We start from the raw sequence: 22,413 nt of genomic DNA, 5'->3' as shown, positions 1-22,413 counted from the left end.
GCTACTGCAGTTAGAGCGAGTGCTTAGGGCCGTCTATAAATTACTACACCGAAAAGAGTTACAACAAAAATATGTATTAATTTAATGATTAAATAAGGTAATGTCTCCAATCTTACCTCAATTATTACTTATCTCCTGCTACAGCACTTACTTTAAAAAATAAGTTAAATTAAAAAATATTTTTGTTGCATCTCTTTTCGGTGTTGTAATTTGTAGACAGTCCCTAAGCACTCGTCTCACAGCAGCAACAACAACAGCAGAGAGCAGAAGCCAGCAGGCAAGTGTTCTTTACATAAACTTCTGGTGTACTTACAAACTTTCCAATCCATCGTTTTATGAGTGCATAACCTATATATACTAGTATAGTCCTTTTATCATTTCGCATTATTAGTGGGGTCATTTAAGAGTTAAAAAGGTGGGTCCATTAGCCCCGCCTTAAGCTATTCAGCGTAACTTCTCATGCTTACCAAATGTTAGACCCAGGTGAAAAAAGCTTCTGGGGGGGTGTTTGGCTCGAGGTCATGGTGCAAAGGACCCTAGGGTGAATTACTCCGAACTATCACTTTAAGATATAATCCTCCCAAATTTTGGCATTTTTTAAATCCTGGAAAGATAAAAATAATAAGACCTTGACAGGCAGGCCTTGCATAGCTGTGAAATTTAAAGAAGTATTTTACTGCTGGAAAAATTGAGCTGTCTATGCAGTAAAATTGTGCATTTTTTTTTATTTGGTGCTTCATGGCCAGAGTGTAGGTGAGAAGTAGGCAATCCAGTAAGAGAATTTTTGGTTTATATTTGATCACCGCTGTCTAGTTTTACAATTCAATCTGAGTTCGGTCTGAGTTTGCGAGAGAGAGAGGGGCGTCTCTCTCTCTCTCTCAATCTGGGCACTGGTAAATTGGAGGGGAAGTTTAACATAGTTAATGTACACATACTACCAACATTATTATGATACAAAGTTGGTTGACTATTGGCAAAGTATACCTTTTAAATATTGAATTATCAGGCTTGTGTATTGAATAGAGATGTAATATGTAAGACAGGCCATTTTAATTGTCTGCATTTAGACCTGAAAATAATTGGCTTAGGAAGACTTGGAGTTCCCCAGAAGACTTAAAAACGACAGTCTTTTTGTTTCTTGCCTAACTTTTGATAGATTAATGTTACGATTTACATGAATGACAAACGTGTAAAAGATGGCAAAATACCACCTTTTTTCACACCACAATGTTCTCTTTATCCATTCTCTAGATCCTAGTTGTCTTATGATCTCTCTGACCTCTGCCTCCCTCCTACAACTCCCCTCCCCTCCTCTCTCTCTCTCTCTCTCTCTCTCTCTCCTTGTGGTTATTTATGGCCTGGTATGTGCCGTGCTGAGCAGAGGGCTCGTGCTCTAGTGATGTGTGGATGCCGACGGCCCCTTCTCCGATTGCACCAGCAGACATCACAGATAATTATAGCATCACCACGGTCAAGACGCGGCGCTGTCACGCTCAGTTACGGTCAGGGTGATGAAAGAGAGACTGGGTGGGTATGCTTGGGTAGGGGGAGGAGGAGGGGAGGGGTGAACGTTTTATTTTTGTGGGTGTCTGTGTATTTTTACACTTCTGTGCAGTTAGTTTTAATGGCTATTCAGGCTGCTTTTGAGCATCGTGCAGTGAGTCATATAGCCAGTCAGGTCTGTCACTTTAAGATATCACCCTGAGAGATCAGACCAACCAGAAACCAGAGTAGTGCTGTGTCACAAGTCTAGACTACCCTATTGACGTCACTCTCTGGCGTATAGCTTCTGATTAACATACCGTTAGGCATCTAAAGGCCAGATAAGCAGTTTGATGGAAGCTCTGAGAAAGCAGCACATCGGTCACCTGTGGTATTTTCAGCTTCTTTTACAATAGGAGATCATCGTCGTATTGTGACGCAGGAGCGTGAGCATCCCAGTCATGACTTGCAGTTACTCATAAGAACATTTGAAAGGTCACCTTTTGAAGCAGTGGTTTCCACCCTGTGTGTCAGGACCCCATAAGGGCTTGCAAGACAAATCTGTGGGGTTGCAATGCGATTTACAGGAAGGGAGAGCAGAAAATAAAGTTACAGTTTTTTTTTTTCAGTTTTCATAAACCTATAGACTTATGCATCCTGTGCTCAGGGTTTGCAAGTAGACATTGTTTCATGTTAGGGGTGACATGCCAAAACAGGTGGAAAACGCAGCTCTAAGGCAATCAAATCATTTCAAATCTAAGATGCTTTTCAAGGTCTATGGTCATGTTTACTTTGTTTTGTGCAAGTGACATCACGTTACAACAGTGTGTGATTAACATTTTTATTGTATTAGGGAAGTATTGAACGTTGAGGATGCATTGATGTGAGAAAGAGGGTGAAAGGAGGAGGAAGTTGTTGGGTTAAGCTGGTAGTGGAAGCCGTGAAGGAGGAAAGTCCAGGGACCCGTCTTTGGTATTCTGTCACCCAAGCCAATAATGATGCCTGGACTGTAGCTGGAGAAGAGAGGTGTGCAGAGAATTGAAAAACAGAGCGGTAGACTGGAGGGAAGAGAGACGGAATGACAAAGGGGGATGCGGTGGAAAGGTAAAGGGTAAAAGGACCAGTTAACCTGGTATAAGTAGGCTTGACAGGAAGTTGTGGTTGAGACATGGCACTGGTCCCGAACCTAGTTAACTTAATTTGGTTTAGCTGAAGTAGATGTTGGAACTAGATCTGTACAGTATATGCTACAGTGTTCAAACCTGTCCATGCTTTTGTTATTTTTCACAGGTTCTCACTTTAACCCATTTTCATGTGATTTCAAAAAAGCAGTTTGCATTCTTGAGATACTGTTGAGAGAGATTGTTGTTTAGGCGTAGATCTTTTCAGTAATATTAACAGTCTGATCAGGTAGATTTAGGTTTCCGGATTACAGCAAACTGTTGCACTGGTCTCTAGTCTAAAGCACTTAAAGTAGCACAGTCAACTTCCAGGGGTCCAGCGATTTAGTATTGCACTTACATAAAATTGAAGAAACATTAAAAAAAGAAAAGTCAAATTTGAAGCAGCAGGGGCCAAGATACAAAATATCCGGATTTAATGCAACCAATAGCAAATTTTCATTAGACCGTCCACGTCTTTCAAACTCCATGCCCTCAGAATGCAGCCTGTAATGTAGACTTGTTGCTGTGAATCCTCCCTTCAGAACCAAGAAAGACATTGTGCAGTCGTTTTAACAGGCAGAGTAGTACAAATGACTCGTAAACTGATCTTTGTGTGAAAACTCATCAAATAAGTTCCTCTTTAAATATACAGTAACAAGCCACTGGGCTAATAAACATAGTACACTAATAAACAGGCTAAAACATTGACTAATGAATGGCTTACATGTCAAATAGGAAGTAATATTTGTACTGGAAACGTATATTTAGCATACTAACAAGTTGATAGTGATCTTGACACCATATCTATTGGATGACAATTTATCAGGTCAGTCAAATACAGCACTGAAATTCACCATTCCTGTTGGAGAAAGCTGTTCAGATGCTATCATTTGTTAGTGATGTCGTTTTCCAAGCAGCGTGCCCCCCCACCCCATATGAACGCCAAAGGGTCTGCTACATCACCTAAAAGACGGCTATAAAGTAGAGTGATAAGTTGACGGATAGGGTTCAGCCCTACTGTACAGGACATTCCGCTCATAATAACTTGCCACCAGGGTGTGGTAAGCATTTGATATTCTTATTCATGAGACAGTCGTAGTAAATGCCCATGGCGATCCATAATCGCATTCATTTTTAGATTGCAATGATGCAAAGCGTCGACATGAATACCAATTTCTTTATGTACTCATTTAGTCACGCAGTCTAAACTTGAGTCATTTAATGCTCCAGTGATATTTTCACCTCCAGCTCCAAGGTCTATGAGCACTTTGCTGTCTGAAATAGATCCACGTCTCTTCGACTGGTGTCCCTGTAACTGTCCCATTGTCCCATAATGTATGTGCAGTTGAAGCATATCCTTCATGGTGTATCACACCATGTCTGACTGTACTCAACTTTCAAAACTCAACAAACAAGCAGAGGACAGCAAGGTTGTTAAGGTTTCTGTGTAGCAGTGTTTATTCTCCTGCTATAACTGGGGGGGGGGGCAGGCTCTGTGAAAGGGGGTGCAAGGGGAAAGTACAGTACAACTGAAGGGGTTGTACTATGCAAAACTCGAAATAGACTGCCGTGGTTGACAGTCAAAGTTAGGGAGGACTGGGGGAAGACAGGGAGAGGACAATAAGGACAGACACGGGCTACGGAAGATAAAGTTGAATGGTCCGGCAGTGATCTTAAGACGACACATCCTTGTTTGACCAATTCCTCATTTCATGCTGCAGAGGAAGCCATTTTAACAACCTACTAAGAGAAGATGAAACTGGGGGAAACGATAGGAGTCATTTTGAGGAAGTTTCCATGCTTTTAAGTGGTGTGTCCCAATGGAAAAGACTAGTTGGAAGACTTGTACACAGAGGAGAAGTTCTCTTGGGCACAAGTAGCCACCTAGTCGTTTTTTAAAGGAACATACAAAGGAAGACGAGAGCCATGTTGCGGAAGGAGCTGCTTGATGCACGGAAAGCTTTGAGGAGTGCTAGGGAAGGTGTGAGTGGGCCGAGAAGCAAAAAGCAGAGAGGTGAGTGGGAGCTTTTATCAATACAAAACATGTACTATGAAAGCATAAACTGGTTTGTCGGGGATCCTTTCAACAGGTTGAAGTAAGAGAACGATCACACTGTTGCAGGCAATTTAGAAAATGCATGCTCAACTAAGTGGAAGAGCTGTAATAGAAAGGCCGCTATTGCTGCTGCTTAATTGGATTCAGTTTGTGACTTCTATGTCTTGCCCTGTTCTACGAAGCCCCAGCTTTACATGAATAATGCTTTTTACTGCAGGCTTGACTTTAAAATTTTAACTGGATCACATTTGAAATACTTAAAAATGGTAGTGGTAATGACATCATTGGCCTATCCTTTTTTTCCGAAAGCGCTAGCCGGGAACCAGCATATACTGTACAATTGACTTTTTCCAGAAAATATCTAATTTTGTCCAACCAGGTCCACACCATGATCCAAATGTAAACAAAGGGGTCGCCCCACCCCCTAAGTCCCCAGAACAAGATTTGAAATCAGACTCCCAAAACTGACTGACGGGTGTATAAATACATGGACTACCACTAGACGAAGAGTTTGTTGATGCTTTTAAAGTTTTGTTTACATTGGGAATATGTTAAACAGAATTATAAAGGGGCCAGCAAGACGTACAGTATATTGTAGATAAGGTGTTTATTAAGTGAAACTGCAATTATATATGCAAATACGCAAAATACCTAAGATTTATTTGGAGCAAATTGTTACTTTGGATGAAACAAAAATGAAAGAATTTGCTTTTAAACTAGGGCTATAAATGTTATATTTAATAGTTGTCTATCCTGCAAATGTGCTGCAGTTAAGCCTTAAACCCATTTATCTGCTCAGTCAGTGTCTGTTTAATAGATCGTACGTAGCATGGCATTCCTGCTCTCACCATTCCTTATCGACCCAGTCCTCTTCTCTGGATTGCGAACGGCTTACATCGGCATACTGGAGCAGGGATAATCTATAGCCGCTTGATGAGTTCACATTCTCTAAATATTACGTTCAAGTGGATTGAGCATGCAGTACAATTAATTAGGTTCTCTGTTCTCATGAGGCAGCTGAGGCAATATGTGGGGGTAAAGCCACCGCTGTTTCCCTGGTGTTTGTCTGGCAAAGGGTGTGTTTGTGTTCCATCCCGCCGGTACACAGCCATTCACAGGAACCCTCCGGGATTTGGTGAGGATTAGGTGGTAGGATCGGGTTGCAGCGTGACTGTCAACATTAGCCACTGTCATTGGGGATTTCCAGATCACCTCACCATATGATCTGAATCGACATACCCCCACTCACATTTGCCTCTGAAGGGATTTGAGGGGCAAATCAAGAACCAGATTTATTAAAAACGTTCTCCTTTGATAAATGGCTGCCAAATGTGGTGCAAATTGTCTACTTGGTTAATGCTTTGGTCTAATACTACAAATGTAGTGTGCAGGGTCACAACTTAAAATGTGTTCACATAAAATGTCAGGTTTTCTTCACACATTTGTCTTTTTAATACAACTCTAATTTAAAGGGATACGCCACGGTTTGTTGAAATAGGGCTTATCACGGTCTCCCCTAGCTGTAGATAGGTGGGCCAACGCATTTTTTGTGCATGCATTGTTTTAGTCCGGTGCAACATCGGCAGCGCCGTCGCTAGTTAGCTTAGCGTAGTGAATGGAATCCTATGTTGCCGGTTAGCATGTTGTGAATAAAAGTGAGCCAACAAAAGACAAAAAAACAACCTAATTACTTGCACTGAGACAACAAATGTGTTAGCTCACCTATCTACAGCTAGGGGAGACCGGGATAAGCCCTATTTCAACAAACGGTGGCGTATTCCTTTAAAGGTGCTGTAGGTCGGATTGTGAAGATTCAGGATTTAGCCAAAAAATTTGAACATCGACAACTTCTTAGTCCCTCCCCCCTATCTGCTAAAGCCCAAAACAGTCTCCTAAGCCCCTCCCCCCCACAAGGGAGAATGAATGCATTTGCATGAGCAGTGATTGACACGCAGTTAGACACCCCCCGGCCCTGATTGGTGCATCTGAACAGGGATCGGTGGATTATAGCCAGATTTTTTTTTTTTATTACCTGCTTCATGTAGTTCTACTGAAACATAGGGTCAGTTTCAGCAAATATGACAGAAAGTTAGTTTTATAAGGCTTATATACTGCACCTTTAACACAGGTGGTGGCACTGAGTGCAGAAACCAACTGAGTGTTTTGTGAGTATAGTGTGGATGCAAATCTATGGCCTAATGTACAGCCCAGATTTTTTGTTGGATACCCCCAGTAGGGGTAGAAATCACCAGAGGCCCCATGATACGCTATTATCACAATACTTATGTCACGATACGATATTATTGCGATTTTAAGCATATTGCGATATTCTGCTATATATTTTGCGATCTATTACCTCTTTTTCCAAACAACACATTATGTCCCCAAAGAAAAACTGTGTCACTCCTGTTTTATCTAAAAAGATAAATGTATACTCAACTGCATAATCTAGTGGACTGAAAAAGCAATTGATTTTATTTTTCTAGTTCCAAAGTAAATTCTCATGTGCAATTTAGATAATATACTTGGCGTCCATGTATCGAGACAGTATAGCCACGGAAAAGGTCGCAATACTTTGCTGAACACAAGGATTTTGAGCATGGATTTGTATTTTGTCCCTAATTTGAAAACCTTGCGTTTCTTTGCCAACTATACTAAATTAAATATTCCATTTTGGATGGTGTGGAATGTTGTAGCCTAGGATATATATATATATATATGTGTATATATATATATATATATATATATCACCATTAGACCCTTATGTCTATGTTGTTGACCCTTATGTCTATGTTGTCTATGTATGTCTATGCCAACATAGATTAGCGCCACAAAATCACAGGAAGGTCCCATTGACCAATACAGTGAAGTATTAATACAAATAATCTTGGTGTTTACGGATGCTGGCTTTCCAAATTCAATTTAAATATGACTTCATGCTTGGTTTATGAGCAGGTTTTTCTTGGAGGATTCTTCAGTGCAGCACTTCACTGTTTCACAGTCATACATAAGACTGGTTACAAATGTAATGTCTTCATACATTATATAGTTGGATTTGTATTCACTGAAAAAACCAAAAAGTGTGATCACAGTGTGATGTAACGGCAGCAGTTTCTGTTTTCCCGTTGCGGAGAGATTATGCTGCTGATAAAGCTGCATGCCTGGAAGGCATCCATCAAGGCTGCTCCACAGAAAGCGGCCTCTGTCACAAAATCAATGGGTCTCCGTGAAGTCTGCTTACTCTATTGTTGTTTTAAGATAATTAAACTATTGGTATGTTTCGAATAGCACCTGTCCAAAATGTTTTCAACGCTCATTCGGTGTCTATGGATTCTCCATCTGTGTTTAGATCGCAGAAGCCGAATTTTTGCAGGTTTAAGCAGTGCAGAGGACGACGTGGCCTCCTGAGCCATCAAACAAAACCAGATTCAGAGTAAGATAAATGACATGCACCAATAAAATCCAATTATCTTATCTCAGTGGCTGATATTTTAGGATATTCCAGCCATAGCTTGGTTGAAGCGGAGTCGTCGTGGCTTTAGTGAGCATAAAAAAATTAAAAAAACACTCTATGAGACATATTTCCAACAAATGGAAGCCTAGTCCCAATATCTGGCCTCTCATTGGATGCTGGTCATGGAATCTTCTGTTACGATGGGCTTATTGATCTGGAGGCGTTTGAACGGTTACTTGGGGGTGTATCCCATATCACGCATAAAGCACTGGTATTGATTGCTGCGCTTTCTGTTGGAACGAATGCCTCTCACTGGTGATTGATGGAGGAGGAGTGCGAGGCGGGCGAGGGTTGAAGAGAGGGAGGTTTGTTAAAATAACAATTGAAAACTGCAGTCCAGTGCATCCAGGTTTGTCTTTAGAGGATGACTATTTAACTTTAAATCTAGTTTGCGATGTTGTTAGGATAGAAAGATTCCACTAGTAGCTGGATAATAATAATCAAATAAATGGAAAAGGAGGAAAAAGAGTTAATGACCAGAATCCGAAATCATTCACTAAGAAACTCCTGATTCACGGCAGGAGTAAATCTCACATATTGATTCTGTGTTTACAAGGCCATAAACAGTAACATGTCTTACTTAACAATGCTAAAAAAAAAAGCAGTCGGGGATAGAAGAGCTGTGCTGAAATGTGGACAGGGATCCTGGGCTCTCATTTGGGATGAGATCTGGGTCTGACTGTAATTATTTTTAGATTCATTTGATGGAGGAGGTGTGGGGAGCACAGATGTGTCTGAAAGAACAACTAACGTGTGTCAGAATGTGTTAGATAGAGAGAGAGAGGGAGTTTGAAGGAGGAGATAGATTGTGGAAAGCAGTTAGATTTGCTCAACAAATCAGATGTCCTGGAGGATAGCGTTTTATAATATTCTCTTTGTCTGATTTACACAGGCCTCTGGAAATAGATACACCTATTATATCAGTGATGGCTTAGTGAGATGAAAATATCTGGGTTTTCTATTGTTGGTAAGACATTTTGCCGTAAAATTTCGTCATTTAAATAGACTAAACAATTAATCCATATTGCAAATATGATTTTGAGGTTGAACTGTGGCTGCTGCTTGTTGTGTACCCGAAATAAGAAATCTGCATTATGCTGTAATCCAGTAGGGGGAACACGTTTGCTCTTCTAGTCCAAATAGCCCTCGGTTGTAGTAACCTAACCCTATCAATGGTTAAAGCTCACAGAGACGTGGAATATAGATACATAATTGATGGCTTATGGCTTTTGCTGAGGGCTGCTACCTTCCTCATAGAGGAAAACAAATGGAGCAAAAAGAGAATATACGGAGCGGCAGAGGGTGTAAGAACGATTGTGTTTGTTTGTAGTCAGGTTGTACATATTTTTTAAGAAAATTGAAATATTACACTCACCCTCCCCCCCTCCCTCTCTCTTTAATGTCTAGCCACTTTAACCCCCTTTCCTATGATCTATTCCCTTCCTCTTGCTTTCTGTTTCTCCCCTGCTTTGCCTCCACCCTCGTCAATCTTTCCCCACCAACCTTGTCTCTTGCTCTCGCCTCCACTCTCTGCTCTCTATCTCCTCTCTTTGTCTATCTTCTTCTCTGTCTGACTCTTTCTTTGCCTCAGTCTTTCGCTTTGTCGCTTTCATCTTTCACTCGGGCTGCTCAAAAAAAAAAAAAAAAAGTCAACATGCTCTGTTGAAGCCAGTTGTTTTCTTCCTCATTTTTTTTTCCACCTCCTCCTCTTCTTATTCACCATTCTCATCACTGCAATCAAGACCAACACAGCCCTTATGCTCAGACTTCCAACCCCCACTCCCTCTTGTGCTGAGTGTGCTCTCGATTGAGGCAGAACGGGCAGAGGGGAGGGGTGGGGGGGGTGGGGGAGTTGGACAAACCAGCTGAGAATTGTCCCTCTAAAGGCAACGTCTACGTCAGAGAGAGACGCTGTTCACATCAGCGGATACACACTCAGACACAAAGACACCTGGCTCGGGCTTATTTGCATCCTCTCGCTTTCTCCCCGTCTTGCTGCCAGACTGGAGAGTAAACACACCCACGCACGAAAGGCAGCTCAATCCCGTTTTGAATCTTGTTTTTTTTTTTTTCTTCTTCTTTTTTTGATGCCACACCCTGGGCTTATTCGGTTTCGGTAAATTGGTTTGTGGGGTTTTTGTGAGCTCATGCCACAGGTAATTTTGCACGCTTGACAGGGAGCACTACTTGAAGACATGAAGAAAATCTGGTCCAAGAAGAGATTTCAGGTGAGTTTGCTTCTTTTATGGCAAGCAATTGCATTTAATGATTGTGTTATTAAGCTGTATCTGGGTTGTTGTTTTTTCATAGATATTAGTAGATTTTTTTTTTTACATATTGGGATGTCATGCCACACCCTTTACCTGATAATGAGATGCAAATGTGTCAATTTGTAACATAACTGTGGTAAAAGAAACATTTTAAGAATATTGTGTAGGGCATGTATCGATTACAACCTAGCACCACTATTTTAGGCATTTAATTCAGTTGGGGGGGGGAAAAGCTGAAAGAGCGAAACTATGGCTAGGAGAGGTGATGTTTGCAGTATTCCACATTCTATTATCGGTCGATAAATTGAGGGCAAGTCAGGACAACGCTACAAAGAAAGTCAGCTCAGGAAAACTCTGGTTGCCAGGTAAAAAAAAAATAATGTATTTCAGTACAGTATAAGCAATGAATATCATCAAACCCCAGCCCACATTTCTGCTCCACATTCTGTGTTGTCAAATGTGTATCTTGCACTGGAAGTCGTGGAAGTTTTGTCATATAATAAGTCATTCTTATAGCAGGCTTCACCAATTGGAAGCAGATGAAAAGTGTGTCAGTAGGCTACACTCCATGGAGACATGAGAATCAGGGCAGCCAGTCCGAATGGCTACGAAGTGAGCAAAGCACAGGATAAAGCTGATTTCTGACGGTCGCGCTGCCTCCTCTGAATTCTGCATCAATATCAAACCCTTGGGACATGCTCTTTTGCATTCAGCAGCAGATCTGCCCAAATGTATGCTGGTAGGATTTGGATTATACCCATAGAATATTTTTTAAGTATTTGCCAAAAGCATCCTTTTCAAAAAGGATGCCGTTTGTGGCTGGCGTTTGCTGATATGATTGCCTTGAGGCCATAACAATGGAAATCACGACAACGATGGAAGCTTCTAGTGGAGTCAAACAGCAGTTTACCAACAGGCAACAGTTACTCAAATTGCTTTTGACACAAAAACATTAACCAATGGGGAGTGCGCAGCAAACGTGGGGGGAAATGAGTGTGAAATGAGTCATTTCAACTTCGCACTTTTGCTACTTTTGCTTTCCATCTGCTGCAAGCAGTGAGTCATTCTGAGGAGCTCTCCTTGGTGCTGATTGACAGACTGTCCAAGAAGCAGTTTTACCAACTGCTTTATCAGCAGCCAGAGACACTTACTGAAACGCGGCCTGGAGAGTTTGTGAGATATTTATCATTTATAGACATGCATCTTTCTTATGGATATGGCTGGGCGAGGATTCAATATTATCATTTATCTCAGCAGAATCTCTAATCCTCATATGATCATATCATGTTTTAGTTTTTTGTCTGGTGTGATGCGTGGAACAAGGTTTAGTGCATTGAATATCAATTTAATTATTTTTAACCAGCCGATTAGTCAATCAAGACAAAGTAAATCTACTATTTTGATGCGCAATTAATTGTTTAAGTCATTTTCTCAGCTATTCAGTTTGTCTCATGTCATAGACTGACAGAACGAGACATTTGAAGATCAGCTTGAACTTTAAGAATTTGTGATGGGCATGTTTTAGTTTTTTTTTTTACCAATTTGTGACAACTGAGGAGGACCGTTAAAAAGCTTTTGAGTTGGGATTGTTTTGTCACACATACTGTTCCCAAGGAATATACCACTAGATGCCATTATGATATCTAATGTCTATTGCCATACAGTTCCCCATACAGTCAACTCTATAGGTTTGCACATTGTATGCACTATAACATGTTAACATTATACCTTTTGGATAACATTTCTTCATACACAACGGTGACAAATTCTACTACAAACCCAGCATGTTGAAGGTATTCTTTGTGCTACCTAGAGTTCAGGATGTGACAACAATACTGTTGGGTCAAAGGGACCTTTGCCATTTGCACTCCAGTGTTTTGTGTATAACAATCTTTGGCTGCGTTTGCTGTTTAATAATGCATTGTACTTTGTATCTTGTTTCAGAGAACTGGGCATTCCACACGGACATTTGGCAGATTTACCCATGGTGTGTTGTCAGTATAAGCTTTACACTAATTCTATTATGTTGTAGTCTGTTCTTTTCTGTTACAAATCTAATCTACTGCAGCCTTATGATTTTCTCAGGCCTCTTTTTCTGTTAGTTTGAGCCTTCAAGAGCATGTGCCTCACTTTGATGTATTCCTCTAATAACTCTTTTATATATGAAAGTTGCTGTTGTAGAACATGTATATTGCTTTAGTGTATTTATCCGTTTTTACTGCTTGACTGCTTACAACCAGAGTGGGCTTTAATAATGTGCATCCACCCCCACACAGCACTATTTTTTTGTAATTGCGTTGTTGCCTCTCTGCATAAAAGCCTCGAGTGAATAATGTGTGGCCTTGATGGTTTATGGCATAATATTTGGAAAATAATTTGCACTCTCTGATCCAAGCCAAACCAGAGGCTTGCCGTACTCGACTCCAAATCATATTTACATTATGAAACAAGCCATACGCTGTAAAATATACCCCCCCCCCCCATGATTACATTGCTGAGTCCATTTCCCTCGCCCATGGTGTGCAAGCTATTTAACTTAATTTGACTCAGATGGGTGGATCTACATACCCCACACCCAGGAAAACACACACACACGCTGCTTGCAATGTAATGAGTTAATGGTCATTGTTCATGTTACGTTGGCTTTTTTTATCATCAGGCAGACCTAGAATAGAATCTAGAATGATCTAATCAGGATCTGACTTGATGTGAGGCGCAATTAGGTGCAACCTATTTTGTGGTTGGCGTCGTCCTCCTTCCCGAGCTCTCTAACCAGTAAACATATCTGTCAGCCTCGCAGCAGTTTGGCTGGTGATTTTAGACTCTAATGGGTACGAAGAGGATTGGTCGTGTGGGTGAGAGAGATGCTGGTTTCCATAGTAACGGTGCTCTCCCGTCTGCCCTCTCTTGCTGCCACTATGGAAGTGAAGTTTTCCGCTCCTGCCGAAAGCAAAGCTATGGTAAACCTGCCTCTCTTGATTGATCTTCTGCCCCTTTTTCATTTTTATTTTTTTCTTCCCATCCGCCCATCCGTCCCTCCTTAACTTCATCTGTTCAGTGTGATCTCAGCCACAGAGATGTGGTTCCAGGCTGTTTTTTGTGACCCTACTGTATCTGTGGTTTCCCACTTCCCTTCAATGTGTTTTCTGTTCTTTAATATTTAGGATTAACTTCCTCGAGAAATCTGTACTGCATAATATTTTATTTGTCTACACCCATATGTGTCTCTTCCTTCTGATTTTGAATGTACCTTTTTATAAACTCAAGACCACAATCAAATGGATGTTGTCCCTGTCTTTCTTTTTGTTGGCACGTATTCCATTTTTGTAGTTTCTGTGACCGTATCTCCCATTTGTTATAGCATTTTGTAAATGGTTGGCATTTCCTTCACTGCTGCACAGAAATATCTTGTCTTCATGTTGTTTCACTTATACTGGTCCTTTTGAAAAGGTTACCCAGTAATCATTGCATCCTGTTGACCTTTAGTCACATTTTAGTTTTAATTTGGAGTCATCAATACCTACTTTTCTGGCATCACATGCATTTTCTTAATATGTTGTGCTATTCTAACTCTTCATTGAATTCTAAATCTACTTTGGTTAAGCAGTGCTGGGGTTTAGGAAGGTGTAAGTAATAACATTTTTAAATCAAAGTGTAAAAAAAAAATGAACAGAACAAAGCGTAATGAAGGAAAATAAGCACACTCTTCTGTTTTTCTTACCAAAGTCAAAACACATCCAGACCCGAGGAGAGAGCACCTATACATACTGCTCCTCTCCATGTATCGGCCAAGTATATTTATAAGCCAGAGCTGGCTTCATGTCACGCTCAAGCTTCAACCAATTACATTGCACTCTGGGGGCCCCCCTCCACGGCTCTTTTCAAGGCCCCATCAAACTCTGTGCCGCTAAGCAAATGTGAAATGTCATTTACACCGGGATTCTATTGTTGTTTTCAGCCGCCTCTTTTCCTCCACCTTAATTTCTCTTATCTGAATTTCCCCCTTCTTTCTCTCATATCATTTTTTTTCTTCTTTCTTCTCTTCATTTCAGACTCTGAGAACACAGAGGATGAGACCACAGAACCTCAGATGGAAACCAAAGAAGGGCCCGGGAGGCACCAAGACAAGGCTGGACGGAGAGGACCTTCAGGTATTAAATCAAAAAAATCTTGCCTACATTAGCGCTTTAAAACTGACATTTCAGCTTTTTTTCTTTTTCTTTTTCAATTTATATTTTTATAGTTGCAAACAGGCAATGCTTGCAAAAAAAGATGCGAGAAGTGCACCATAGACATATTCTGTAGCTCTTTAAACCTTCATGAGGTGATAGTCAAATGATTTACTGCAGCACCAACATCACTGCCAAAAACACACTTCTACGAAATTATGATTCAATGCGGATTGATAGATTTAATGGAGGACTGTTATCAACTTGGCCCAAGACGTGCATTGGATAAAATCCGATATGGCAGAATGCATGAATCCCCCATGGTGTGATGCAGCAATGTGACACACTGCCCTAGTTTCAGCAGGGAACCTGTCTCAGGTCTGGATCTCACTGCGAGACCGTTTTCTGCTAGATGAATGAGCTCGCAGCTAATGGCACCAATTATTTGACTATATTGTGTACTTGTGCTTTGCCAATTTTAATCAATTAGGACATAACTAGAGAGCATTAAGTTTAGATAGATCTGTGTGTGTCAGAGCTGCACGTTTAAGTCATTTATTTTTAAGCAAGCAAGAGCAGAAACATGTTTCTTCTTCCAACTTCTCCAGTGTGAGGCTTTGCCGCTTTTCTCTGTTTTATATCTTTGTATTGAGTATTTTTGCAGTTTGGTTGGTCAAACCTGGGAAACTGTGACAGGCATTATTAGTCAAAGTTTAGTCAGCGCTTTGCCAGACCCTCCTCCACAGCGCTGCGGAGGAGGGTCTGGCTAGTCCACACAGCATTCCGGGATAGGGGAAAAACGCGCTCTGGTTTATCGGCATTTCTTTAAACCAATTTGCAATCGTTTTGGGCGGTGCTAAGTGCCGAGCGGAGCCACGGTGCCGCTGTAAAATAGCCTCGGGAAGGAACTTGTTTTGGTGGAAAGTGTGGACGTTCAAAGGTTGTTCTAGTCGTGCAACAGAAAACTCCGACTGGACAGATAGTCTAGCTAGCTGTCTGGATTGACCCTGCAGAGATCTGAGGAGCAGTCAACCATAGTTTTTCCCGGCAGCAACGGAGCGATTCCGGAAGTGGAATGTCGTGGTTATAGACTAGTCAAAGTTCAATGTTATTCAACTCTGATCTAAAAAATTGCATTGTCTCCCAACAGAAGCAAAGTTGCCCTGATGTGTCTTGTATTTAAAAAAAATAAAGGAGTCATTGTTTCTGGCGTGTGTCCCATCAACCCATTTAGTCTAATATGACACTTAGGCTAAATGTGATTAAGCCTAAAGGCCTTTTTTCATTTTTGATAAGAAGAGGGCCAAAGAAATGTTTATCCACTCGCTCATGATCTCTTAACGCAAAGAAAAATAATTTCCTTGAGTGGCGGGCAATACCCAATTACAACCTAACGAGCCTTTTTTCCGTCGGCATCGCACAGGTCAAAAAGGATTCCTGAGAATCTCATTTTGCTGAAGTGGCGTTGGTTCGACTGGCGTCCCAGAACCTGCATGCCCTTACCACCTGTTCCTAACCAGGCAACAGGATGTCTGAATATAGATCAGAAATATTGACACCCTTCTCCTCTACCAGGGAGACATTTTAGATTCTTCCCTCGCTTGTACACAGTGTTTGCACTTTCTAAGCTTTCGTGTTGGCGGGCTGACTATGGCCTCATCACGTCCCTCCAGAGACAATAAACAAACAAACCAAAAAAAATAAAAAATAGAAATAGAATATCAAATGAGGGAGGGATGAGGTGATACATCATTTGTTATCTTCAGGGAACCGATTCTGGCTGCCTCAGCTGCATGCAAACACTAGAATGCGAATGTTAACAAGATGCTTTTTCCTTCCTAAATGATGCATTTCTGCAGGAGAATCAGCTCTGTGTCGCTCCAGACGGACCTTGTTTTTCGGATCCAGTGGACAATGCGTGAGCAGGATTGTTTGTGAAAATGACAATCTCCATTAGCGTCAAAACGCAGCACTGAAAAGCCCGTTCTGCTTCCCAGTAAAACGAAAGCTTCTGCAACACCTAACGGATGCGTTTTAGTGTGTCATGTGTTCCTCAGTGGCCCCTCTGAAAAGATTTCTCATTGTGTTTTCTGCTTTAAGAGGAAGTGATGTAGGTTTTCTGACGGCGGCGCTGAGTCAGGACCGTTTGTGATTGCAGTAGGAGTCCGTCGTTTTATATCCCCCCGACACATCGCTGTTTCGTGGTTTCCGTCGTTAACGGAAGATGCTGACTGCTCTTTCTTTTCGCTGCCAAAGCACTCTTGTCTCCGTTGGCTCATCACTAAAATGTCAATCATGACCTGATTTGCGATGGGGGGGGAGGATCTCTTTAAGTGGGTGCACGCTCCACAACGTTGCCCTTACACGTTCCGTTTCATTTCCTGTTTTCAAACGATCAATAGCCTCTTTATCCATCTCACCCTCTCCTGCACTCGGCTTCACATCAGTACCATTTCCTACCAGCACAGGATTCTTGCTCTTTGTGTTGCTGAATCGTTCAGTTAATTAATTATTTGTTTACATGCTTTTTTTTTAGTTCAAGTTCATTTATTTATATAGCACATTTAAACAGCCACTAGACAGACCAAAGTGCTTTACAGAGCAAGCATGTAAAAACATAGAACCAGACAAAGACAAAGCAAAAACACAGAATAAAAACAACGAAGCTAAGAGCAACCTTGAAACACTGACTCAAGTATACAAAAGAAGGACCACCCTAAAGAGGAAATCAACACGCTAATGAGAATAAATACGTTTTTACCAACGACTTGAAGATAGCAAGGTTGGGGGCTGTTCTAATCTCTAAAGGCAGGGAGTTCCACAGACGAGGCCCTGCCACTGCAAAAGCGCGCTCCCCTCTCTGCTTTAGTCTGACACGAGGGACTACCAGCAGAGATTTTTTTTCAGAGACATTTATTTTCTTTAATTAAAAGGAGAAGAGAGAACAGTCTAAAGAAGAAAGTTTAGAAATTAAAGTGCTTCCACCAGAGTGTAAGAGTGTTTCCATGATATTACATTTTCAAAAGGTTTGACATTCAACAGAAATGGACTTAAAAGTGTAAAACACATGATCCATCTCTCCACAATTCTCACAAAAATCTGACATTAACTCACCTTTCAATTGACACACATTTTTTTTTTGCCTGATATTGAAGTTGATCTTTCTTACCATCCATCTCTCTTAAAGCGTGACTGGTGATATTCTATAAGGGCGAACGCAACCATGAATTGATTGTACTATCCCAGCACTGCCTGTGTAGCCAAAAGGCTGTTTTAGGAAATTACTGAGTCTCTCTCTCTCTTTCCCCAGTTGAGGGAGGCGGGATGATGGACTATAACCCAGACGCTTCAGATCGCAGAGCCACCCTACCTGGCGCCTATGACCCTGTAGTGGAGCGAGAGCTCCGCGCTCTGGGCTCCCGCCCTCCAGGGCCCCACTTGGACCCAAACCCTGCCAGGCAAGCCCTCGGCGGGGCTCCCGCTGAGGGGGCCCCCCCTGTCCGTCACCTGGGTGTGGAACCGCTGATCCGGGCGTCTCACGCTAACCTGGCACGGCCTGTTCAAGGGTCAGAGGAAAGTGTTTCCGTAGGCAGCGACTACTATGGGAGCATGTTCAGCCTCTACAGAGGGAGGACATTTTCGATGCCGCTATAGCACATGGCATTTTTTCTTTTTAGGATTCCACTATAAAACAAAAAAAAAAAGACTGGCCACAAACCCCAAATTGCGATGAAAACCGACACATAAGACAAGACACGACATTACATCCTCCATAGACCCAACTCGCAAAAATTGTACTCCGTATGTAATCCAAGTTACAAAAGCTATTCATTTTTTTTTTTTTAACTCTTATTTCTTATATTCAAGCTTTTTTCATACAGTGTTTTTACTTCCCATTTTTATTTTGATGTCACACTTTCCTTCGACTCTGTTTGTTTTTATTGCTGTGAGTGTGGTTTGGTTTCAATCTAACAATGATCGCAGGTCTTAAAAAAATATCACTGGTAATATTTCTCAGAGCCATTAGAGAGGACACACTGGTACGGTCTGCTAATGTATTATTCAGCACTTTTGAAAACTGTGATTACTCTTTTTACCCACTGCATGTTTTGTAGAGCCACCCCTCACTTTTGGATCAACACCATATCTTTATAGGTCTGCTGTGGCATGCATGGGTTGCTGGCTTTGATCCGAGCTAATATTAGCATGAATGTTCTCAGAAAATTAATGATCATGTGATTCACAGCTTCTTTTTAGGCATGCTGTTTTTGTATTTGAAGTTAAAGCAGGGGTCTTTTTTTCTTGCCTTTTTTGTAAGAGTTAATGTGGTAAATCTGCAACTTTGTTGCTGCTAAATGCCTATCATTTCCAATTATTAGTGTCTTAGGGTGTCTTCCACTTCACCAGTTCGATTAAGTTCTTAAGATTGTGTGAAATCTTAAAGTGGGCAACATTATTTTATACCTTTTACCTGCCATTTCATTTTACACTGTCTGGTGTGTTGCTCTCTGAAAATGAGATGCAAAGAGCACAGGCAAAACACAAGGAACTCACTGGTGAATATGAAAAAAATAAGACAAATTGACGCAAATGGACTTTTATCTGCTTCTTTATTGCTTTTCCAACGCCTACGGCAGCTGCACCAGAGCTCTAACTTCACACCTCAATTTTCCTACAATCCTCCCCCCTCTAGGAGTCAAACTGCTGACAGATCACAGGGCCTCTCCTCCCCTGTCCCCCTGTCTTCTCCCCAGCCACCTCTCAGTTCGCAAAATAACAACCTCCGTACCCAAGACCAAGACCCAGATAAAACCAAACCGTCGGATCCCCAATCATCGAAGACCGACCAGGCATCAAGTGTCAACAGTGTTGTCATGACACCCAAACTGGCTCGTGCTGGGCCCAAGATCTTTGACAAGGTCTGTGCTTTTGAGGAGCGAAGGGCTAGTGTGGATCTGCCAGGGGGAGTCAGAGCTGGATCAGGATCTCGATTTGGAGGAGCAGCTTCCTCAGACGACAGCGGGAAGAAGACAGGAGGCCCCAGCGAAGGGGAGGACCGAATCCTGCAGGGCGCAGCCCAGAAGCGAGTACTGTTCAAGCAACGGGCCTCTTCTTTGGAGGACAAGACAAGCTACTCCCAGATGGTCCAGAGCTACCAGAGCAAGTTTGCCGAAGAGCTCCAGAGGATCAAGAAACTTGTGGGGAAACCAAGCCTGAAAAAGGCGTATTCCACTGAGCAGCTGTCGCAGAAAGAGAGGCTGACCACGGGCAAAATAGAGCCCATTCCTCCCCAAGTGGTTAAAAAGTTGGAGGCAAGGGAGCGAGCCCTGGAGGACAAAAAAGCTGGGGAGAGGGAAGGGGACAGCAGATTGCAGATTTCTCCACAGGCCCAAGGCAAAGGTCTGGGGAATGAAAGGAAGGTCCCTGAAAAGATGACACAGCCAGATTCACAGGGGAAACCAGTGGATAGCTCATCACGAGGAAGCACAGGGAAAGTCTCTGTTACCATGGAGACGGCACCAGTTCACCAGTTACCAGGGCAACCATTGCCAACAGCCACAAGGACAAGACTCGCCAGGTTTGGAGGAGATTATTTTTACTTTTGTGTGTTTTTAAAATCGTATGCATGTGTGTCTTTGGTATTTTTCTTTTAGAAAGATTTGATTTGTTATTTGTCGACAAAATTGAACTGGACACAAAATTGAAATTCATTTAACACTTCTTGAATATTTATGCCACACTTTTTTTTTCTTTTTCTTTTTTTTGTCTTTGCACACAGGGAAACCCGACAAAGCTCTCCGGCAGCTGACAAAAACGCACTTGTTGCCGTGTCTCAAAAATTCTCATCCCCCACCGGAGATCTGGGGATGGATTCAAACAGGGAGACAAAGATGGACAAGGAAGCAGATCATAGATCACCAAGCCCGAGTGGGAAGAGAGCATCCCCAATAACCATGAGGGAACCAGGGTCCCAGTTCCCATCCAAGCCCCCCAGGCTCACCCCATCACCCACTCCTTCCGTCAGCCCTCTCCTAAAAAGGAGGAAGGCGGAAGCGGGGCGGACGCCTCCGACCTTGAAAGTCAACATCCCCACCATCCTGGTGGAAGGTGAACCCATGGAGACAGAATGTGCTGCAGGCAGGAGCAACGAGAGAAGCAAGACCAGAAAGAAAGAGGGGAAAGTTCGCAAGAGCAAGCAAGGCCGTTCTGTTCAACCCAAGTCTCCAGAGGAAGGTAGGGTTAGGGTTTAGGCTTACATATTTTATAATGATTGTCTTCGTAAAAATCTAGATTAAGCCAAAACTAGCAGAAGCCACCACAGATGGTTAAGCCAATTCACAACTGTGTAATGACGCAGTTCACTTAATGGCCACCAGCTGCTGGCTCCAAAAACACTTGGACTGCACCAAAGTCAATGAGAAAACTTCTCTCAAGACGAGAGAAATGTTTTTGTCTTTTGTCTTTCTAGGTGGCTTTTATTTTTAATATTTTTTTTAGGGTTATAGAGATGTATATTTCTGGCTATATTGACAGGTCTCTCAGGCAATTTCATACAACAGTGGCTGCTGCTTGCATGACCAACCTGAACTCAACTGAACCCAAAATGTCACGTTTGAAATTACCATTTAGATGTCCAATGTCCATCTTTTTTCTGGATTTAGTGGACCCAATGTTTGATCCACTTTCCTTTTAAGTATGTTGAGTAGTACTTCTGTTCTATTAACATAAGTGAGTCGTTTCCAACCTACTGTAAGGGTGGGATCCTGCAAGATTCATTTGTTGGGTTATGAGATGATAAACTAATTAGGAAAGAGGAAAAACGGTTTGCTAAATTCTAATATTTGTCTTACATTTGCTTTTTTTCCGACACTGGATAGTAAGGGTTAGTTAGTTAGTTAAGGTTAGTTAGGGTTAAGTCTTTGGCTAATTTAAGATTATTTCAATTGAACACTAAAAAACTAAAAACTACTTTTTTTTTAGCTTGAAGGGCTCACAGCTTATTAAAATGTCATGTTTGTTTATGGATCTCTGGTGACATTTCAAGTTGTTATGGGTCACAAGCCAAAAAGGTTGGGAGAGCCGAGCCTAAGTATACCTACTTTACTTTATTCTTTATTCAGGACACAAAAAAAGAAACGGTCCATAGCACTGTAAAACTGTACATAACTGTAAAAAAAATCCCAATAAACTTTAGTAAAGCTTATTAAAACAGTTTTAAAGTTTACAGTAAAAGATGTATAGTAAATAATTAGATCAAATGAACACAGTATCACTAAAAACAACAACTACAGAGTGATCACTTCACACAAAACAAAAATGTAGAAACGGATTTAAAACTGAACAAAATAATGTACCTATTATGTTGTGAATGAATCCAATACACAGACTAGCCGCAGGGCTCAGACTCATTAATAGAACTCATTTCCACATAGGCCAATTTATGACTAATTTTGGGACTTGACCCATTTCTAAAATCAGGCAGTCCCACATAAACCTGACCTGTTGTTTTCAGGGGGCTCATCTGATGACTCGTACCTGTCTGCTGATGAGGATCCAGCTGAGGGCCCAAGGTTTGAGAGGGCTCTTGTGGACACCAAGGGACCCAGCGGCTCTGAGATCACACTGACATGCATCATCACAGGGAGTCCGTCCCCTACAGGTACCACTGAGAACACGCTTTATTGATTACGTTTAGATTAGCTTCAACTTTACTGTCATTGTGGCACAGTACAAGTACAAAGACAATGAAATGCAATTT

The 22,413-nt window shown here is 41.7% G+C and overlaps 1 protein-coding gene and 1 long non-coding RNA gene across 8 annotated transcripts in view; one reads left to right on the top strand and one right to left on the bottom strand.

Moving 5' to 3' along the window:
• Nucleotides 1-22,413, top strand: part of spega (striated muscle enriched protein kinase a) — a 53,375-nt gene that overhangs the window by 3,415 nt on the left and 27,547 nt on the right. For 3 of the 7 annotated variants that reach the window (XR_005638322.1, XM_039792785.1, XM_039792790.1), the window contains exons 2-6: nucleotides 14,538-14,636; nucleotides 17,965-18,112; nucleotides 19,348-20,232; nucleotides 20,434-20,888; nucleotides 22,168-22,314. Coding sequence is in view for 6 of the 7 variants with exons in the window: in XM_039792785.1 (XP_039648719.1) it covers nucleotides 14,538-14,636; nucleotides 17,965-18,112; nucleotides 19,348-20,232; nucleotides 20,434-20,888; nucleotides 22,168-22,314 (1,734 nt within the window). In the remaining variant the exon portion in view is untranslated. Of the gene's footprint in view, nucleotides 1-4,212; nucleotides 4,660-10,087; nucleotides 10,444-12,429; nucleotides 12,473-13,277; nucleotides 13,446-14,537; nucleotides 14,637-17,964; nucleotides 18,113-19,347; nucleotides 20,233-20,433; nucleotides 20,889-22,167; nucleotides 22,315-22,413 lie in introns of those variants that run through there. The other 4 variants (XM_039792787.1, XM_039792789.1, XM_039792786.1 and 1 more) reach the window with 4 other exon arrangements.
• Nucleotides 2,310-5,842, bottom strand: LOC120554172. Its single transcript, XR_005638327.1, has 2 exons — nucleotides 5,550-5,842; nucleotides 2,310-2,495 (listed from the first exon to the last, which is right to left on the bottom strand). It is a non-coding gene; the product is annotated as an uncharacterized LOC120554172 (long non-coding RNA).

This window comes from Perca fluviatilis, chromosome 24 (genome assembly GCF_010015445.1).
Source record: "Perca fluviatilis chromosome 24, GENO_Pfluv_1.0, whole genome shotgun sequence".
NCBI lineage: Eukaryota > Metazoa > Chordata > Actinopteri > Perciformes > Percidae > Perca > Perca fluviatilis.
Note: the sequence above shows the minus strand (reverse complement) of the source record. Positions and strands in the feature narration are given on the sequence as shown.